Raw genomic sequence first — 19,883 nt, 5'->3', positions numbered from 1 at the left:
CAAACTTATTCTCCTCTCAGAACTCCTTGATATCCTCAGCCAAACCCCTCCTGACAAGAGTTTGAGCAAACACATTTTTTTGTCTCATAATAAATAAACTTGACCTCAAAGTTAGGAAAAACAGAAAAAACAAAGCTCTAAATCTAGAAATAATTGAGCTAAGCTCGAAAGTCCCAATTCTCTTTGCATAGATAGTATTCACGAAGGTTTGGGAGTTACTCTAAAGTCTAAAATAACACTTGATCATATCCTCGTTGTGCTACTAATGTTTTTACTTCAAGGAGAACCACACCTTCTCATGCAATAACAGAGAACATATATTGCTGCCAAGAGGTTTGATCAAAATAAAGTTTCTTCACTGTCATGAAAGCAACATACCATTGTCGTAGTGTTGAAATCATGATAAAAATTGGCATCAACGTTACATTTGATCCATGCTTCAATAGGCCTCTTCCACCTCGAACCATGCTGAACTAATGGGGAATTATTACTGTCAGGGTGCACTTGTCGAGCTTCTTAGCAAGCTTGCCACACACTAAAAAATTGTTGTCCGATATGAAGTGCATGAGAGTATGATCATTCCACACTTTGTCCTTACGGTTTTGCCAAAAACACCAAAGATGCATTGTGTCTCGGCCAGGGACGGAGCCAGAGCCACACTATGTTTCTGAAATTAGAGAACATTATTTTGTGACTCAAACTGAGTGAAATGAGTTATTTGGTCTGCTTTCTCTCCTGAAACAAAACAAATGAAGGATGTTGGGAGTTGCATGAATTGTTGATGTTTTCTAGTTATAGTATTCTTTTTCATTTCATATATAATGCTTGGATTCAGTTCTCCTTAATCATTCACTCACACTAAATACCCTTTATTGCGAACATGGTTTTAAATTGCGGTGCGCATTCGTAATTGTAGCTGCAATATTGCTAATGAGGTAGCCTCCGCAACCGCATCGAGCCACAATTGTGGTGTCATTTTCAATCATTTGTACGGCTGCATCGTAACCACATCAAGAATCGCATGAGACGATTTCAAGTCGTTCAAATCTTTTCACCAAAACTTGGAATTTATGACTCTCAAATCTCAATTTGCACGAAATCCAATGAAAAATCTTACCCTTAATAGTATCTTAACAGTATATTTGAAGTAGCTTTGAATCAGATTTTAGAGAATAAACTAAGACTAGGCTATAGTGGATAAATTTTTTAGTGGAATAGTGGTGTCATTTGATATATTTTGTGAAAATTAAAAGTGATTTCATGCCGCAACAGCAGCAATTACATCGCAGCAACCGCAATTTAAAACCATGATTGTCATCTACTCTACACAATAAATGTTAATGGACATTTAATAAGTTGTTGTTTAGTTCACTCAAACCTTAACACATTAGATTTATGAATCATCTCACCTATATGTTGCTCAACATCAACTCTTTCAACAAATGTGAAGATTTTAGCTCACACTTGATATCTCAACATATCCCATCAAATGTGAGTCTCTCTCATCGTCCGATATCCTTCACCACTCTCTTAATTTGCTCTTCCACCAAGTTGGACCAGACTCTAGTATCACAGTTGAGTCGTAAGGACATTAAGCTAGATACATAGCAGACTACCAATAATTGTTCGCTGGCTATATAGCGAACTGCACCAGTAAAAGTTGTTGACGTGATTGAAACGAAAAGCTTAAGAAAACGAATGAGAAAGGTTTTAGAGCAACATACATTACCTTTGAATTCAACTATATATACATAGTTCACTACTTAACACGGGAGTTTGCATTTTAAGGAGTGACAAAATGATCACATTTTCACAACACTCGCTATCTAACCAGCGAACAAAGTTCCCTACCTAGGTAGCGAGGGGGTATTTTGGTTTTTTTTTTTGGGGCGCGTAAAGAACACTGTTCTAATAGGGCTTTTTTGATACCTCTAAATGCAACTAATCACAAAACACTAGGATTGAAACCAACATCCTTGATTTTCTAACCAGTGACATCACATAAATGTGCAATAAACAAGTTTTAATTTCTAACAAAATGAATGTATTCTTCAATGTATAGTTTTATTAATACAGCAAACACATTACACATTCTCAAGAGAAAACAATTACACACCTTTCTCCACATAGCCTAACTCTAATGGTAGATATCAAGCTTCTTATTATCTATCCATGTCAATAATCTGCTCCAAATGTCTACTCAAGGAAATCAACAAACTTGAATTATGATTTATTTTTTCTTTGTTCACTCATCATTGGTTCCACATTTGACTATGTATCCTTATTTCCATTAGTGATATATTGCACACAAAAAAATAGTAGAGCTTGGCAGAAATCAGAAAACTCCAAAAAAGGTGGCTATAGCAAATATTAGAAACAACCCTCCACCCAAGTAACCAACCTGGGGAAAGATAAAGTGACTTAAATTAGATATCGATTAAAATACAAAGCATTAATCAGAGAGGTAATGACTTATACCAGTTTTTCAGAAATGTAGTTAGCAAGGAGTGATCCTCCAACAATGGCAATACAGGTTGCTAGTAAGTGTCCAGCAATGGCTCCACTTGCCACACCCCAAGGAGACTGTAAAGAATAAGATATCATTACCAAGTTAACATACTAAGCATAAGATGTTAATGTGCTACTCCCTCCGTAACACTATATAAGCAAAACTCACCTTTCTAGATTAAGTGCATAATTAATGTATTTGGTCTATAATATAGACTAAATACATTAATTATGCAATGAACCTAAAAATGTGATTTTTGCTTATATAGTGTTACATAGGGAGTATGTTATAATTTAAAAGTGCACCTGAGCAGCCGCGAGCGCGATGGTTGCAAGCATTGAACGATCTCCCCATTCCTAGGTAAATCCAGTCAGCAAATTAAAAATTTATGCCTGATAACATAAACCAATACAAATGCTTGATTCTATATATGATGTGTACATTAATCATAAATAACTAACAACTTGAACTTGATATTTGAAGTTCAGCCAGTGTTGTCAATAGCAGATAGTGGAAAACAGCAGTTTGTTCAAATTTCGCTACGCATATTTCACAATATTTTGTACGAAATAGCATATCGCAGAACAATAGTATTTGTTCAAACTCCGTTATGCTATAGCCGCTATTTAACAACATTGAGTTCAGCTGGGAACAACATTTGAAGTGTTGATTTGAACACTTTGAGCAAATGCAACAAATTGTGAGATTCTCAGTGCATAACTACGATGAGTGCTTTGTCGTGTTGTTATAGTGATGATTTTTAACCAGATTTAGAAGGATATACTAAGCTGTTTACCAATACAAAAGATCAGAGAAAAGGAGCCTTACAGCAAAAAATACAAGGCTGAACGATTTCCATACAATCTCAAGTGGATTTGAAAGCCGTTGCGATACCTGTATATATTTTGGAAAGGCCTGGTTAAAGGTATAAATGACGGTTGAAGTGCCAATATCAAAGTAATAATTCAACCATATATCACCACTGAATTGTTGCGTCTTATATAACTTTACCGAAAAAATTCATGACTACAGACATTGATATATATGATGGGATTCAAACCTTTTCTTTCACGAGTTCTTCTGCTGAAGCAAGTTCATCAAGTTCAGGAGTGCTGTTATCACCATTTTTAACCACAGATGAAGGAAGATCCCATGCGTCTTTTATTGATTTTAGGCCAAAAAACAAAAGAAGAGTTACTGCGGCATATTCTCCAATTGGCAAGGCTGTAGGTAGACAAGACAAAGCAGATAACATCAGCTATTGTCATGACAAAAATGTATTAAATGAAATTCGAACAAAACACAGTCACAGAACAAAAATTATGGCATACAAACTGCAGATATTTCCGTCTAATGTGAAAAGCACAGTGAATAGTGAAGACAAATTGGTTGTCTGTAAACCAAAGCTGCTTATTAAAGATGAATCGATTTTAAGCTCTCTTGATGTGAAACTCGGAAGGGCCAAAATAGGAGTTTAGTTTATAAAAATGTTCAACAGGGAAACTGTAACTTGTATTCCACTCTGAGATGCTAAAGTCAACTTCCAAATAGAGGGAAAATGTGTACACTGATCTGTGTCGGCGTTTACATTAATTGAAAATAAATTTCAAAAGAGCGATTTATGTGTGTCGTTGAAAGGAATAGGATAGCATACTTCCAGGAAGGAACTTTTCTATCACAATGAAAACATATTCTTGATTTGTGAAAACACACTTGTACTTTGCAGAGCAAACCAGTAAGGGTGGATGAGAAGGTAATAGGAGTTGATATTCGAATCACAATATTAGACGATGAAGTATTCACTGGAGAAGAGACATCTAACCACTGCTGTTGCAACAGAAAAAACGACCTTTGGGTAGCAACCGTGAATTCAGATGCGTAGTTCTAGGCATAGGTGAAATGGGTGGAGGAGAAGAGGAGTAACATTGATGTCCAAGAGCTAGGGTTTCTCAAGCTCAAGATATCAAGTCATTAGCATGTTTTGTTTGTGTTTATTAAACAGATTGCAATAAATGAGAACTTAAGAATTGTGCATAATCTATAATATTGTGAATTGAATTCCTGTACTTTAAAGACATACTAAAATAAAGGAAATTTTTAGAATGAAAGATACGGCCTATTACAACTTACTTGTCTGGAACTGAGCAGGCACTGACTGAAAGATACGGCCTATTACAACCGATAGGATTGACATGAGAGCAAGAGCACCCATTGATCCTAACAAAACCTGGTCAATATTGAAAATATAATTTAAAATATATCAAATTATGTTCCAAAATATAAATCACGCTGAATTATGATAATCAGTTGGTTAAAACTATGACCATTGATAGGTAAGACATCCCTAATGAGTATGGTGCAAAATAACTGACTAAAAATTTCATGATAAGAACTTTGTAACTCACTAACAAGTTAGGTAATGCAGGAAAGAGAAGTGGTGATTTCTACACAAGTTATTCCAGAGAGCATAAACACTTGTGAGACTATTTGGGAGAGTTTGGTAATGTGTATGATATGTCCATAAGGTATAGCTTATGAAAGCATGCTATAGCTTATATGAAAACAGTTTGAATTTACTTTATCTTTTGTTACAGAAATAGCTTATTCATACATATGCACTTATATGGTGAGTGTTTATTCTATAAGTGCTATAATCACTTAATTAACTGTCTATCTTAACAGGTCCTACATGTAGAGTCGGGCATGCATAGTTTATACAGAGAAAGTCAGAGACAGTGTTTAACTGAAGTTGTTTTCTAGGTTTACATATGAATCTCTAACTAATAGTATAGCTACAATCAATCAGGGAGCTAATCAGTAATCACTAGTACATAGCACATCTAATTAATATCCTATCTATAAATGTTTTAGTAATTGTGACACCCCGGTAACTTACGAGGCTGCATTGTTGTCATTTTTTGCATTAAGCCTTTATTAATACGAGGGAATGAACCATAGCGAAGAGTGATTTCAAGCATGAAAAGCAGAAGTATATAAGCAACAAAATAAAACAAACAAATAAAATATCATCACATCAATGATGGGATTGTACTGCAGCAATAGCTGGAAGACCAAAGGAAAATAATTGTTGAGAAAATAAGTCAGAAAACTTACCAATCCCTTCTCATATTGCATTGCCAAGAGTGCCGCAATAAAGAATGTCTGGTTAAAAGATAAAAACTAATTTTAGTTCCATGAATACATAATATAATCAATGTTCATTGGAAAATTAAACCTTACCGATTCTAACCCTATTTGATTCTTTTGGTACAAGTTTGTTGCATGAAAAAACACTCAAATTTCAAAACATACTTGCCAAGAAGGGCTAAAAACAAAAGAAATATATTATAATTATAATCCATGTAGGATTTTCATGACTAAGTTAACATTCTTTTTGAGCATGAAAAGTTCTGCTGATCCAGATAACTGAAAATGTGAATGCGACTATTCTTTTTAGTTGCTTACTTGCTAGTTAAATTTCTTTTGTTGCTGCAGAATCTGCAACCCCCTTTATTGGAGGAAAAGGGATTTAAATGGCTTCCGATGCACCAAGGAACATATCATACCCATATAATATGGCGGAGAGCACAAGTTCGTGTCCCTCACCAATGCATGGGAAGAATATTTTTTCCCTTGATACGGATTTTTATTAACAAGTTAATTTATTATAAATGTTGAATAACCACAAGCTAATTTGTAGGACCATAGATGAGGCCATGGGCTACGATGATCAGGTAGCACACCATTCAAATAGGCCCAAAGTGTGGAGAGTATACATAAGAATGATCTATCATAGAGAGAGAATGGGAAATAGTGTGTGAGGAGAATTTGGTTATATAGGGAATCGAGTAAGGCGAGAGGGGATCATAATGAGATAATCATTTCTCTTATGGGCAGAGATTGTCTATTCTCTGAGCTCTACGTGTAGTTCTCGCTTCTGCATTTTCCTTTTCATCATCAATAACGCTATCGTTCCCTGACTATCCATTTTATTACTTTTCGCAGCTAGACCTTCATTTGGTTTGCAATAATTGGTCCAACTTGTCAGATCTCACAAAGAGAAAATCTCTTTTTGATTTCCAAGGATCAATGTTTCAGCAGAAGCAAATGCAACCAAAGAAGATGGTGGCCAAAGTAGGAGCTCTGGAAAATAAAATGGAGAATCTCAAAATGATATGCAAATGAAAGTAGCCAAAAAACAATAGCAATTGATTTTGCTGATCACGCGGAGCAAGGAGACCGAGAGCAGTGAGAAACTGGTGGAAAAGAAGGATTTGTGCAATAGGCCTTGGGCATTCATCAGGGAAACATGGTGGACATGTTTTGTTAGTCGGTTAAGAAAGTCAAACATCCAACGTTCACCGAGAATCCCCATGGCATTGATTGCCCGCATCAAGGTTTATTTCCGACTCCGAGACATGAAGTCGGAGGTATGGGTTAATTTGGCTCGGCTATGCACGGAGGGCCCAACCATCCACTTTTTCAAGGCCCTGCTGGATGAAGAAACTAAGCCGACTTGGGAAAAACTCAAAGAAGAGTTGGTGGACTGGAGCAAGATGGGGGAAATATTGACAGAAATGTGTTTAAGCAACATCCGTGTTGTACCAAGAACAGTGTGGAGGAATACATCCAAGAATTTGAGCACCTCATTGCACAGGTTGCCCAATTACTAGATGAGCAGTACGTTGGTTATTTCATCAATGGCCTCAAAGATGGTGCACAACTTTTGTCTCGAGCCTAACCTAAAATCAGGGCACCACCAAGTGAGGGTAAGGAGTATGGATATCCCCAAAAGGGTATTTAGAGCTCATGAGGGGCACTGTGAATAAGAAGGATCTAGTCCTATCCAGCTCATACACAAGGCTAGTGACTCATAACAGCATTAACAAAAGACAAAATACAAATAAGACAAAGCAATACAATTCAATGAAAATTACTATCAGCACCCCTACTTCAGTGAGGCAAATAATCCTTCAAGTAACTGGGCTTGTGACTGATCCTTGTAGCCAGGCCCATATTGGAATTGCTAACATAGTGCCAACGAAAACAAGTGTTCTATCATATGTTCCATCTATTTCTAATAAATTATGTTAGAAATAAAATCATAAGATTGAGCCTTCACTTGATAGCTTAAGTTATTAGAAAAGTAGATTCTTAATATTGTGTCAGTTTCTATGAGTATGACCATATCCATTCTCTTTGCTTCAATCCCAAAAGAATATTGCATGCGGGTCTTATATATATACCTAATTATGTTACGCCTCTAAGATAATTTACTAAAGATATGAATTAAGTACAATGTTAAGAATGTAAAACGAAAAGAACAACATAAAATCTTGATAATAATAGTAAATTACCTTGTCACCGATCTCAGAAACAAATATTAATGTAAATGCAGCAGTGAATCCTGATTTTGCAATTGCTGCTAGAACTGATGAAGGTCCTCCTTTTACAAAGGCTATTAGTGAAAACACAAGAGCGCATCCAAATAGCACAAAAGCTATAGAGACAGGATAAGGAATCTGAATAGGTTTTGCACTGCCAACACATAAAAAAAGTAACAGGGCAATGAATGATCATACTCACATCGTACTAAAAAAAGTAACAAGAACTTAATGACATGTTAAATCACTCAAGAAAATTAACCTACACACAGTCTTTGACATCAATCTGCTGAATGAATTGAAAAAGTTTTTCTCTTTGAAAGGGTATTGAAGGGGAGGGCTTTTTAAGGCTAAGGTCTATTGACACAGCACATGTTTCCGACTTCAGATTTTAAGGTTATGACTAAGGCCAAGCTTCAATTTGAAAGCAACACCAATAGTTCTACAATGCATATATCATAAGTGCTAAGTTTGCAACACAATTTGCATTTAAAAAATCCGGGTTTCAAGGGAAAATACAGTCATAAAAGCAGCAATTATGCCAACAAAACAGTGTTAGACTAAAAGTCAAATCCTGACAAGTTCCTAAATCCACTTGATCATCTCACTAGCACGTGTAAAGGTCTAAATGGAAATCTTTGGCACAAACAAACGAAATCAATCAAATGAAACTCACATTTTAGACGAACTATCATCGACAGAATTTGTTTCAGAGACATTCTGGCTGTCTTTCTCACTATTGCTTCCATAATCCCCCGGTCCAACACTAACATTTGATGCTTGCGCTCGAATTGTGCCACCGGCCAAGCTCAACCTCAATTTTTGTCTGCATCTTACTATATATAATTAAGACATAATGTCAATCCTTAAAACAACAAACACAAGTACCAATAACATAATTTATATAAAACCTAAGTAGCTAAACTGTGAGAGCATATAACTCAGATAATTTTATTTTTTTGGTATTAACCCTCTGGTTCCTAAGCGAAGGGGGAACCAGTAATTCAAAGTTCAGTCGCAAGGTAAGTAAAGTCCGGCCAAGAATTGTTAACTCAAATTAATTTGATTCATATGATCATCACAATTTATTTTTGTAAAAATGTATCCATCCAAAAATGTAAAAAAGTTGAAATTTTGGGTTTGACCCACTTGAATTGGATATCCAAATGAACATAATCTTCAATCTTTTCAATAAAAAAGACATACATTGAACCAGTACTTATAAGAACAGAACAAAAAGTTATATATGAACTTTAAACTAAAGGGTAAGTAAAAATTCATGCTTGAAGCTTTAATCATAGTCAAACCAAGATATTGAAGGAAGAAAAAAAAAATCAATATGGAACAAGAAAACATGAAAATTAGGAAGAACTTACATTGGGATAAAGTGGTTGTTCTAGAGAGATAAGTACAACATGGTAATGCATCCAATATTGCAAATGAAAGAGGAGGCTTTCCCTTTGGAATCAAGAGTGTATGAGAACCTATCCCTTTCATTTTTCTTTTATGAAACTTGTTCTACAATTTCATTTTTCTGCTTTGTTGGGAATTTGGGTACTTCAAAGATCAAATTTTTATCACAAAGTTTGAAACTTTGAATGGAACTAAGCTCTACCTAGTTTGATGTTTGTGCTAAGGTTGTTTGTGTTGAGTCGTGTGTTAGTGAGAGACATTCTTGAAGGCTGCCACGTATGTAAAGGGATATAAATCACCAAAGTCTTTCTGCAAAAGGTAAAATGTTCTTTTTTTACCTTTCTGGAAAGATATTTTTTTGATTAATTTATAGGAAAATATTGTATTAATTAGAGTTTAATTGATCTGCACCGACGGTGTAAAATAGTTTTATACGATCTTTCAATAAATAACCATCATTTTGTCATGTCATGTAAAGAAAATGGGGTAAAGTTCGGTGATGTGGCGGAAAATATGGTTGGTATTGATTGACAGTGTAAAATTATTTTACACCGTCGGCGCATATCAATTAAATCCTATTAATTAATGGGGGAGTTTCTATGAGGTACATTTTTTTTAACAAAGGCTCAAACAAAAATAAAGCATAGGATTAGATCACCAACTATGGCAATTTAAAGCTAAAGTATTATTCGTTGCTTTCAATCACTTGTAGGAAAAAGTCTTTATCTTGTTTAACATCTGAAATAAAGAGTTTGTTGAGCCGCTAAATAATTTGTGGTTACGTTCATTCCACACAAATCACACGCAAGCAAGCCATATGAGTTGCATGAACGAACGCCGTGCTCGAAGACCACCCGCTGAGATAGTGAATTGAGCGAAATCCACGAGCCAACAAGATACCAAAGATCACCGAAAGTGTTGCAAGAGAGAAAGAAAAGAAATGTTGCGCCGATCCACTAAAAAAATAAATTATTTTTTTAGAAAAGTAATTTCATAAAAAAAATACAATTTCTTTTTTTATAAGTATTATATTAGTTTTTTACATTTTTTTCATAAGAAAAATTTGATATTCACTATTATGAGTGATAAAAATTCAAAATAATTAAATATTATTTTTTTAACAATTTTGTTAAAAGATAGAAAATTTCTTTCAAAAAATTCTCAGTTATCTATTAATTTTTTTTGAAAATTATTTATTTATTATTTATTATTTTAAGACCTAATGTACCATAAAAAAAATTGAATTTAATTAATAATATACATATAGAGAAAATACTCACACAATAGAACAATCACTGTTCTATATTTCACTGTTCTATATTTCAAACTAAACATTTGTAATAAAAAATATAGTTGTTTTGATTATTTTCACCAATTTGGAAAAATAAGAAAATTAAAACATTGTGAAATTTTTAAAAATAAAAACAAAAGATTAATTTCTCAAATCAAACAATCACTTAGATTTTGAAGAAAATTAACTTAAACACACAATAAAAATAAAATAAAAAAAGACAACATGAAAGCCAATTAATAAACTCAAACAAGGTGTTCAAAACAAATAGACCATGATGGAAAACATAAAGCTCCATCAACCTCACAATTTGTCCCATGATTCAAATTTTACACAAACAACAAATATAAAGGCAATAAAAGTTCAACAACAAAAAAAGACATAAATGATTATTCAAGTTTTGGCTTAAAGGCCACCCCTCTAAACTATAAATAATCCCAAGTATAAGATAAGATAGAGATGCATCGATATCTCATATCATGGATTTTCACCACAAGGAGGATTTGGTGAAGGAAAACTGGGGGTAAGGTTCAATCGCGAAGCTCGAAATCGTGGAGTAGATGAAACTGAAGATGATGAACCAACTTTGAGACCATGTGAACTCTTAACTGGAGGTGTGTCTTTGCAATCAAGGATACTTTGTAGCACCTTAGCAACTTCGTTCATTTTAGGTCTTGATTTTTTGTTGCAGCTAAGACAGGCTGAAACTAACTTGATTGCTTTCTTTGCTCCTCTTGGTGAGTATCTACCTTTCAATTTTGGATCCATCAATTGGTAAAACCCTATTTTGGATTTTAAGTAGGGCTTTGCCCATTCAACCAAACATTGTTCTTTTTGTGCCCTTTTGTAATCAATTGCTTGTCTTCCAGTTAACATCTCAAGGAGAACCACACCAAAACTATAGACATCACTCTTAGAAGTAAGGTGTCCTATAATGTAATTAACAATATGTTAGACAATTACATCTTGCATAAGAACTCAAGCAATGGAGAGAAGAAACTATAGCATTAAAGCGGCAATATCAATTAGCATTAAAACAAAATTCAATTAGATATTGCTGCTTTAATGCTATGATATCTATGGGCTATTTACAACAACATGGAATCAACTACAATGAAATATTTATCATATTTATTCGCCTAGATACTATCATGGCCTCTATATCAATTGCAATAAAAAAGAGTGAAGTATTTATCAACTACTAACATCAAACTTGATTTATTAAATTGTATACTTCAAATATATATTTATGTGGAGCAATTATATGATATGGTTTTTAAGATAAGGAAACAAATGCAAAGTTCTAAAACTAAGGAAGTCTTTATATGACCCCAGTCTAAGCATGCTCCTTTGGCATGGTAGTATAGTAGAATTCTAAATCTAAAATCTAATCTAAAATATGCTAAAGAAAAAAAAATTATTGAGAAACCATGAACCTAAGTATATGGTTTTTCTATATATCATGTGTAAATTTGTACATGTTAAAAAGTTTAAAATAGTAAGGTTTTGAAACTTATGCATTTTATATTAAATGTATAAATTTTTAATAAATAATTTTTATTTTTCAATACAAAAATGACTACTTTTATAGTTTCTTTAACATGTACAATAATGCACATATGTTAGACAAACCCTAGAGTATAAGCTATAATTTCGTGATAAGTATAGGGTTTCTATTCTAGAATGCACTCCAACTATTTTAACCAAACAAACAAAAAAAGTTCTTTCTAATTTCTTTTGATGATTTAATTTTTTATCATAGGTTAAAGTAAAAATCTAGTATATTTTATAACTACGTCACATTTCAAATCCTAAAGTGAGAGAGGTATCTCAAATTCAAGGATTATATCAATTTTGACAGCAAGTGAAATAAGCAAAGAATTAATCATTTATAATAGCTCAATGTGCTAACCTGTCACCACATACTCAGGATCTACATAGCCTTGAGTTCCCATCACTTGAGTTGAAACATGAGTCTTGTCTCCCATTGGAGCATCTTTAGCCAACCCAAAATCAGAAAGTTTAGCATTATATTGCTGAAATATAAATAAATAAAAAATGTTAAGATAAAAGGAAAGATCAAGGGTTTAAATATACATCTTTTATTTCTACGAAATTTTTATTTTTTATTTTTGTTTTTAGTCTGCAATCCACACTATAGTCTTTATAAATTATACAAATTCGATAATTTGTATGAATTATAAAATAGGGATTGGGATTGTCTCCTGCGGAAATAACACTCGAGGGTGTCTAATGTTGTGATCCACCATTCAATTAATTATTTTATGATTTATATTGGACAAAAATAAAATGATCGGTAATGATTGCACTGTGGAAAAAATTAATTGGAGAAGATCTCCTCCTCCCATGAAATAGTTCCGTAGAATAAAACAAAATTTATAGATAATTATATATAGAGACTAAAAATATATTTAATCTAAAAATGAAATACGAGTATTGATGGAAAACATTAATTAATTCACTTTACCGAATCCAATAGGATATTGGAGGTTTTGAAATCTCTGTATATTAGTGGATTTTGAGCTTCCTCATGGAGAAATGCAAGGCCTTTTGCAGCACCAAGCATAATTTCCATTCTCACAGTCCATGGTAGAGGTGTTAACCCTGTAAATATACATACAACATTATAACATTTGATAGATATAGAGAGATATTTTTCATAATTTTCTTTTCTCCGTCTTTCTTTTTAACCAAACGCACCAGATTTTATGTAGAGAATGTCTCCAAAAAAATACAATAATTTTTTTTTTCAAATTGTACATTTCCTTCCCTCCAAAAAAAGAAATCCGAGTTTGTACATCAATGAAGAGCCAATAGATATATTTTGAAACACAAAAACACATATTTCTACAAAAACAATTACTAAGTTAAAACACTTACTCCTAAACAAATGATTTTCAAGGCATCCTTTTGGCATATACTCATAAACAAGCATTCTATTTTCATCTTCATGGCAGTAGCCAATAAGTTTAACCAAATTTGGGTGTTGGAGAGCACCAAGACAGTTAATTTCAGCCTGCCACATATAAAACATTAAAGAGATAAATATTTCACCAAAATTAATGATAAAAAATCATTACTAATTTTTTTTTAGCTATCAACAAAAATTAGTTAAAAACAAATAATACTATTAGGTTTAAATTTGAGACAAACTTCATGTTTTTCCACGCCGATTCAATTTTTTTATAGTATAATTAACATAGTTCTATTTTCCTAGGAATCAGAGGGTTAATATATAAAAATATATATATATATATATATATATATATATATATATATATATATATATATATATATATATAAATTAGGTTTAAAATTGTTCCATATGTACCTCCCATTCTTTGTGGCCTTGGGGTCCTTCTCTATTGAGAGTCTTTATAGCAACTGCCATCTTTGGATTTGAAGGTGAACTCTGATTACAGCTTATCCAGCCTTTGAACACTTTACCAAACCCTCCCTCCCCAAGAAAAAATCCAGGTCTAAAATCTCTTGTTGCTAATACTAATTCATTGTATGTGAATTGCTTTAGATGACTTATGTCCCTTGGTGTTGGTGGTGATCTTGATATTCCTGAGTTAGTGTTTGTTGATGATCTTCGAGCAACAACAATACTAACATTATCATCTATAAATTTACAAGAAAAATATATATTAGAATATTTAGATTATATAAACAACATCCTAATAAAAATAAAAAAATTATTAACAAAAACAATATAATATTTTTAACAACTAAAGAATTATTTATGCATAAGTATTAGGAATATCCCAATCCGTAAAAAAAAAAAAAAAACTACGGTAGACAATGTACACATTAATTATAGATAGGTCTAAAATTTCTTGTAAGGTTGTATATGTTTTTTAGAGGTTATTAGATACTGACGGAACGTACTTATGGTACCCTTATATTATATTCTGAGTTTTCTTATATAATATATAATATTATTTGTTATTCAAAATAAAAAAGAAACGTTCATAAATTATTGTCGATGAATAAATTAAAGAAGCTATTGGATTGCAATATAGGATATAATATTTTGTAGAGTACTAAACAATCACTGGTTTTTTTAAAATAAAAGTACTTATTTTTAAATTGTATTTAAAATACAAGATGGTGTTTAATTAGAACCACAACATTTGTCACAGAATAAATAAATTAGAATCACAAACAACTGAAACACTTATAATGGTGAGATGAATGACGAGTTTGTGTCCCCTCCATTTTTTATGATTTTCATTTTTTTTCATTATTAAAGTATTTTAATATTTTTGGGGTAAAAAGAGATTTTGACTTATTTAACGTCACACGTTTGCACTTTTTCTCTTTAAAACTATATAATAATGGAGAAAATGAAAAAAATACAAAATGAATATATAAGATCCCAACTCATAAATGACGAGTGTGTGAAATTGAAAATCATGATAGGATTTAAAGAGATATTGGTAATTTTTCGCATTTCCCAATTTTTTATTCTTTTAATATAATTAATTTTCTTAATTAAAAAAGATGTTTCTCTCTTAATTTTCAATTTTTTTTCAACTTTTAGAACATTTTATCATATACTCCCTTTAATCCGGTCTTTAATATAAGAGAAACTTTACTTTTTAGGTAGACAATAATATGGACTACCTAAGTTAGATTTTCAATAAATCTAAAAAATAAAATTTCTTTTTTATATTAAGGACGGAAGAGAGTAAAATACAGGCGATCTAAGAAGAAGAAAAGTTTAAACCAAAAAAAAAAAGGGAGAAAAGTAAAGGAAAATGAAATGCTCTAATCCCTAATTTTCAAGTCATCACAATTGTCTCTGCAAATACGATCGCATCAATCACATTTGTTCATATTTTTAAAGATCATAACATATATTGTAACCTTAGCTTAAAATCATGCTTATATTCATTGTTCCTTCTCAATCCCCTATCAATTCTAACGTTAGATTAACTCGGTGTTTGATTTTGGTGAAGCTACAAGAGCAGAAGAAAATTAGTGAAAGCTAATATATTAAGCAATTCACTTTGAGTTTTATATGAAAAGTAATTTATTTTTTAAAAATTATAGAAAAATGATATATTCTCAAACAAAATCGATGGAACAAATTAGTAGTAGAAACATAACATTATACTATTGTTTTGGTTCTTACCATGAGAAGAGTTTTTGGACCTGCACCTAAAGCACATCTTGAGTTTTATCCAATATCCATAATTTCCCATGTCTTCACTTTACCACCCTTTAAATATTCAACACAAAATTCATCACAAAATTGAAAAAACATATATATATATATATATATATATATATATATATATATATATATATATATATATATATATATATATATATATATATATATATATATATATGACACAAAATCAACAAACATTTATAATGAAAAATTAAAATGCAAATGAAAAATCAAGAAAGTTTTTGGTCATAAACAAGGTATAGTACTATATAGAGTATAGATATAGATGGTAAAATTAAGAGAAAAAAAAATTAAGGAAGAGGGATTACTCTTGAATAGATCGATGTAATTTGCAAAATGGTGTGTAGTTGCGTCTGAGTTCAATGCAGAAGAGTTTATATATAAGTGAAAGGCGTGTTTAACACGCACCATCCAAAAAAAGTTTAAAGATTGACTCATACAATTTTTAATAAAGAATAATTGTATGATAATAAAAACACTAAATTCATTAATATACTCTTTTTTTTTACATAAAGAAAAGTGTGTAATTGTATTATATTCTCTTTTTTTTTTACATTCATTAATATATATACTCTAAATTCATTGTATCTCAAATCATTTATATATCCACTATACCTACAATGTTTTAATAAGAACACTTTAATTAATAAATAATAATTAATACTCGCTTTAATTAGTCCTAAATATAAGAAAAATTTATTTTTTAGATACATTTAAAATTTAATGTATCTAATCCATAATTTAGACTCGATACATTAGATTTTTAATGTATCTAAAAGGTAAACATTTTCTTATATTTAAAATCAAATGTAGTACTACCTCCGATCTTTTTTATAAGAAACTGTTGACTTTTTAAGTTCATTGAATAACTAATGTATATTGTCTATATTATAAACCAAATACATCAGTTATTTAATAAATTTAATAATTAGTTTTTTTTTTATAAAAAGAACCGCATAGAGTATAAATTGTCAAGATTTGGTATTAACAAAAACTTTGACACCTAGTATCAACGAATCTTGACTCATATATATGAGAATGGATGCTCTCATTTTTTTTTCTCTCTAATTTTCTCAGTTTTTACTACAACTCCTTTGGAAATATTGCTCGTATGGTATTTATTCCAATATTTCAAATACTTCCTACACTACCCAATAAATTATATATTGGGCATTCTTTTAATGGTTTATCTTAACCATTAACCAACTTTTTGTTGGGGTTGATTGCAATGTAAGTCCCACGTTGCTAATGAAGAAAAAAAAGGTCAAAGAAATTATATTGAAGAAGTCTCACATCGCTTAGAATGGTGAAGCAATGAGGGAATCAAGGCTATATAATGGACCTAAGTTCTTTGTTTATAATTACACCAAGCAGTAACACTTGTAAACACTTTAAGTTTATATTTGTGTCTTTTTTGCTTTTCTCTTATGCTCTTGTTTAAGAGTATTTGAGATTTGAGATGTAGTTCAAATATTTACTTTGGAGAGTGTGGGTGTATTGGGGCATGGGGTGATTGAGAGTGAAGTCTATGTGTTGTAACAATTTTCACATAGTGTTTATTCTCTGGTTGTCGGTTTTGACAACGGCCGTGGTTTTTTTCTCCAATTTGGAGTTTCCACGTTATATTCTTGTGTTGTTGATTGCGTTCTTTTATTTTCTCTATGCCGGTTTTTTCCCAACAACTGGTATCAGAGCTCTTGGTTTGATTCAGGGAGAGGGAGTTCCGCTGTGAAGTTTAGGCTAGAGAAAATTGATGTTTGGCTTATAGAAAATCAAGTCAAGGATGTGTTGATGCAATCAGGGTTACACAAGGTCAGCTTGGAGAGGCGGTGGTAATAATACTCGACATCAGTCTGGAGAGGCGGTGCTAAGAATACTCGGGTTACGTCTGAAACAACAACTTATTATGAGGATGCGAAGGTGCTAGTGGAAGTTGAGAATCGGTGGAGTGTTGAGTCATATGGACTTTGGAAGCTCCTATCACATGTGGTTGAAGAAGAAATACTTTTGAATCCCTATAGCTAGTTGAAGGTGGATTTGTTCATCTTGGTGACGGAAAGCTTGTAAGGTTCAAGGTATGGGTGAGTTTCTTTTAACACAATGCGAGGTATTTTCTTGAACTTTGATGCATAGATAGTAGGTAGATACTTGTTAGATAGTTATACTATTATTGGTTATGCATCTGTTACTAGTGGTGATTCTCATGTTTTGGTTGAGTTGTGGATCTTCGGGTGGGTACTTGTTAGTGACATGAGTTTAGTTGGACTAGTTAAACAAGGTTTACTAGGTGGTGTAACTAAACTGGAATTGTTGGAGCCTAACAATGGCCTGAGGTGGTTTCATAGATGTTTGAAGTTGTTCAAGTGACACATTGACATCGGTTGACCTGGATGCAAGGTGTGTGATGATAGCGTGCAGACATTGGTTGGCATTGATGCAAGGTACGCGGTTATCTCGATGGCTGATGAACTTCCGGAGAAAGCCAACATGAAAGTTGCACCATAAATTTTCAGCGAGGTTTCGAGATGAAATTCTTGGGATGACTTGGTTCCAAGTGAAGAAAAATCTTGGGATGGTTTAGTTTCAAGTGAAGAAAATTCTTGGGATGGTTTAGTTCCAAGTGGAGTATACTCTTTATGGTGGAGTATGATAATTTAATTTGTCGGTATAGACAATGAGAATTATGATTGTCGGTGAAGACAATGATTGTCGGTATAGACAATGGAAGCATAAGATAATGATTGTCGGTGTAGACAATGAAGATTGAAGACCATTACAATCAAGGTGGAGATTGTTGGGGTTGATTGCAATGTAAATCCCACATTGCTAATGAAGAAAAAAAAAGTCAAAGAAATTATATTGAAGAAGTCTCACATCGTTTAGAATGGTGAAGCAATGAGGGAATCAAGGCTATATAATGGACCTAAGTTCTTTGTTTATAATTACACCAAGCAGTAACACTTGTAAACACTTTAAGTTTATATTTGTGTCTTTTTTGCTTTTCTCTTATGCTCTTGTTTAAGAGTATTTGAGATTTGAGATGTAGTTCAAATATTTACTTTGGAGAGTGTGGGTGTATTGGGGCATGGGGTGATTGAGAGTGAAGTCTATGTGTTGTAACAATTTTCACATAGTGTTTATTCTCTGGTTGTCGGTTTTGACAACGGCCGTGGTTTTTTTCTCCAATTTGGAGTTTCCACGTTATATTCTTGTGTTGTTGATTGCGTTCTTTTATTTTCTCTATGCCGGTTTTTTCCCAACAACTGGTATCAGAGCTCTTGGTTTGATTCAGGGAGAGGGAGTTCCGCTGTGAAGTTTAGGCTAGAGAAAATTGATGTTTGGCTTATAGAAAATCAAGTCAAGGATGTGTTGATGCAATCAGGGTTACACAAGGTCAGCTTGGAGAGGCGGTGGTAATAATACTCGACATCAGTCTGGAGAGGCGGTGCTAAGAATACTCGGGTTACGTCTGAAACAACAACTTATTATGAGGATGCGAAGGTGCTAGTGGAAGTTGAGAATCGGTGGAGTGTTGAGTCATATGGACTTTGGAAGCTCCTATCACATGTGGTTGAAGAAGAAATACTTTTGAATCCCTATAGCTAGTTGAAGGTGGATTTGTTCATCTTGGTGACGGAAAGCTTGTAAGGTTCAAGGTATGGGTGAGTTTCTTTTAACACAATGCGAGGTATTTTCTTGAACTTTGATGCATAGATAGTAGGTAGATACTTGTTAGATAGTTATACTATTATTGGTTATGCATCTGTTACTAGTGGTGATTCTCATGTTTTGGTTGAGTTGTGGATCTTCGGGTGGGTACTTGTTAGTGACATGAGTTTAGTTGGACTAGTTAAACAAGGTTTACTAGGTGGTGTAACTAAACTGGAATTGTTGGAGCCTAACAATGGCCTGAGGTGGTTTCATAGATGTTTGAAGTTGTTCAAGTGACACATTGACATCGGTTGACCTGGATGCAAGGTGTGTGATGATAGCGTGCAGACATTGGTTGGCATTGATGCAAGGTACGCGGTTATCTCGATGGCTGATGAACTTCCGGAGAAA

General features: G+C 32.8%; 2 protein-coding genes across 2 annotated transcripts; both read right to left on the bottom strand.

Annotated features, from left to right (window-relative positions):
- Positions 1-1,956: 1,956 nt before the first annotated feature.
- On the bottom strand, positions 1,957-9,578 carry LOC123898662 (protein PAM71-homolog, chloroplastic). The gene is made up of 10 exons (XM_045949710.1): positions 9,270-9,578; positions 8,570-8,729; positions 7,867-8,047; positions 5,624-5,671; positions 4,640-4,736; positions 3,570-3,733; positions 3,338-3,403; positions 2,815-2,865; positions 2,479-2,583; positions 1,957-2,401 (listed from the first exon to the last, which is right to left on the bottom strand). Exons 1-10 carry the CDS (start codon positions 9,388-9,390, stop codon positions 2,336-2,338), a joined length of 1,059 nt encoding a protein of 352 aa, XP_045805666.1. The 5' UTR covers positions 9,391-9,578; the 3' UTR covers positions 1,957-2,335.
- Positions 9,579-11,074: 1,496 nt separating this feature from the next.
- Positions 11,075-14,147, bottom strand: LOC123891935 (serine/threonine-protein kinase PBL36-like). The gene is made up of 5 exons (XM_045941801.1): positions 13,950-14,147; positions 13,499-13,634; positions 13,086-13,222; positions 12,510-12,633; positions 11,075-11,526 (listed from the first exon to the last, which is right to left on the bottom strand). The coding sequence occupies exons 1-5, from the start codon at positions 14,007-14,009 to the stop codon at positions 11,075-11,077; spliced, it is 909 nt and encodes a 302-aa protein (XP_045797757.1). The 5' UTR covers positions 14,010-14,147.
- Between the last annotated feature and the right edge of the window lie 5,736 nt (positions 14,148-19,883).

The sequence above is a fragment of the Trifolium pratense genome, linkage group LG1 (assembly GCF_020283565.1).
Source record: "Trifolium pratense cultivar HEN17-A07 linkage group LG1, ARS_RC_1.1, whole genome shotgun sequence".
In the NCBI taxonomy this organism is placed as follows: domain Eukaryota; kingdom Viridiplantae; phylum Streptophyta; class Magnoliopsida; order Fabales; family Fabaceae; genus Trifolium; species Trifolium pratense.
Note: the sequence above shows the minus strand (reverse complement) of the source record. Positions and strands in the feature narration are given on the sequence as shown.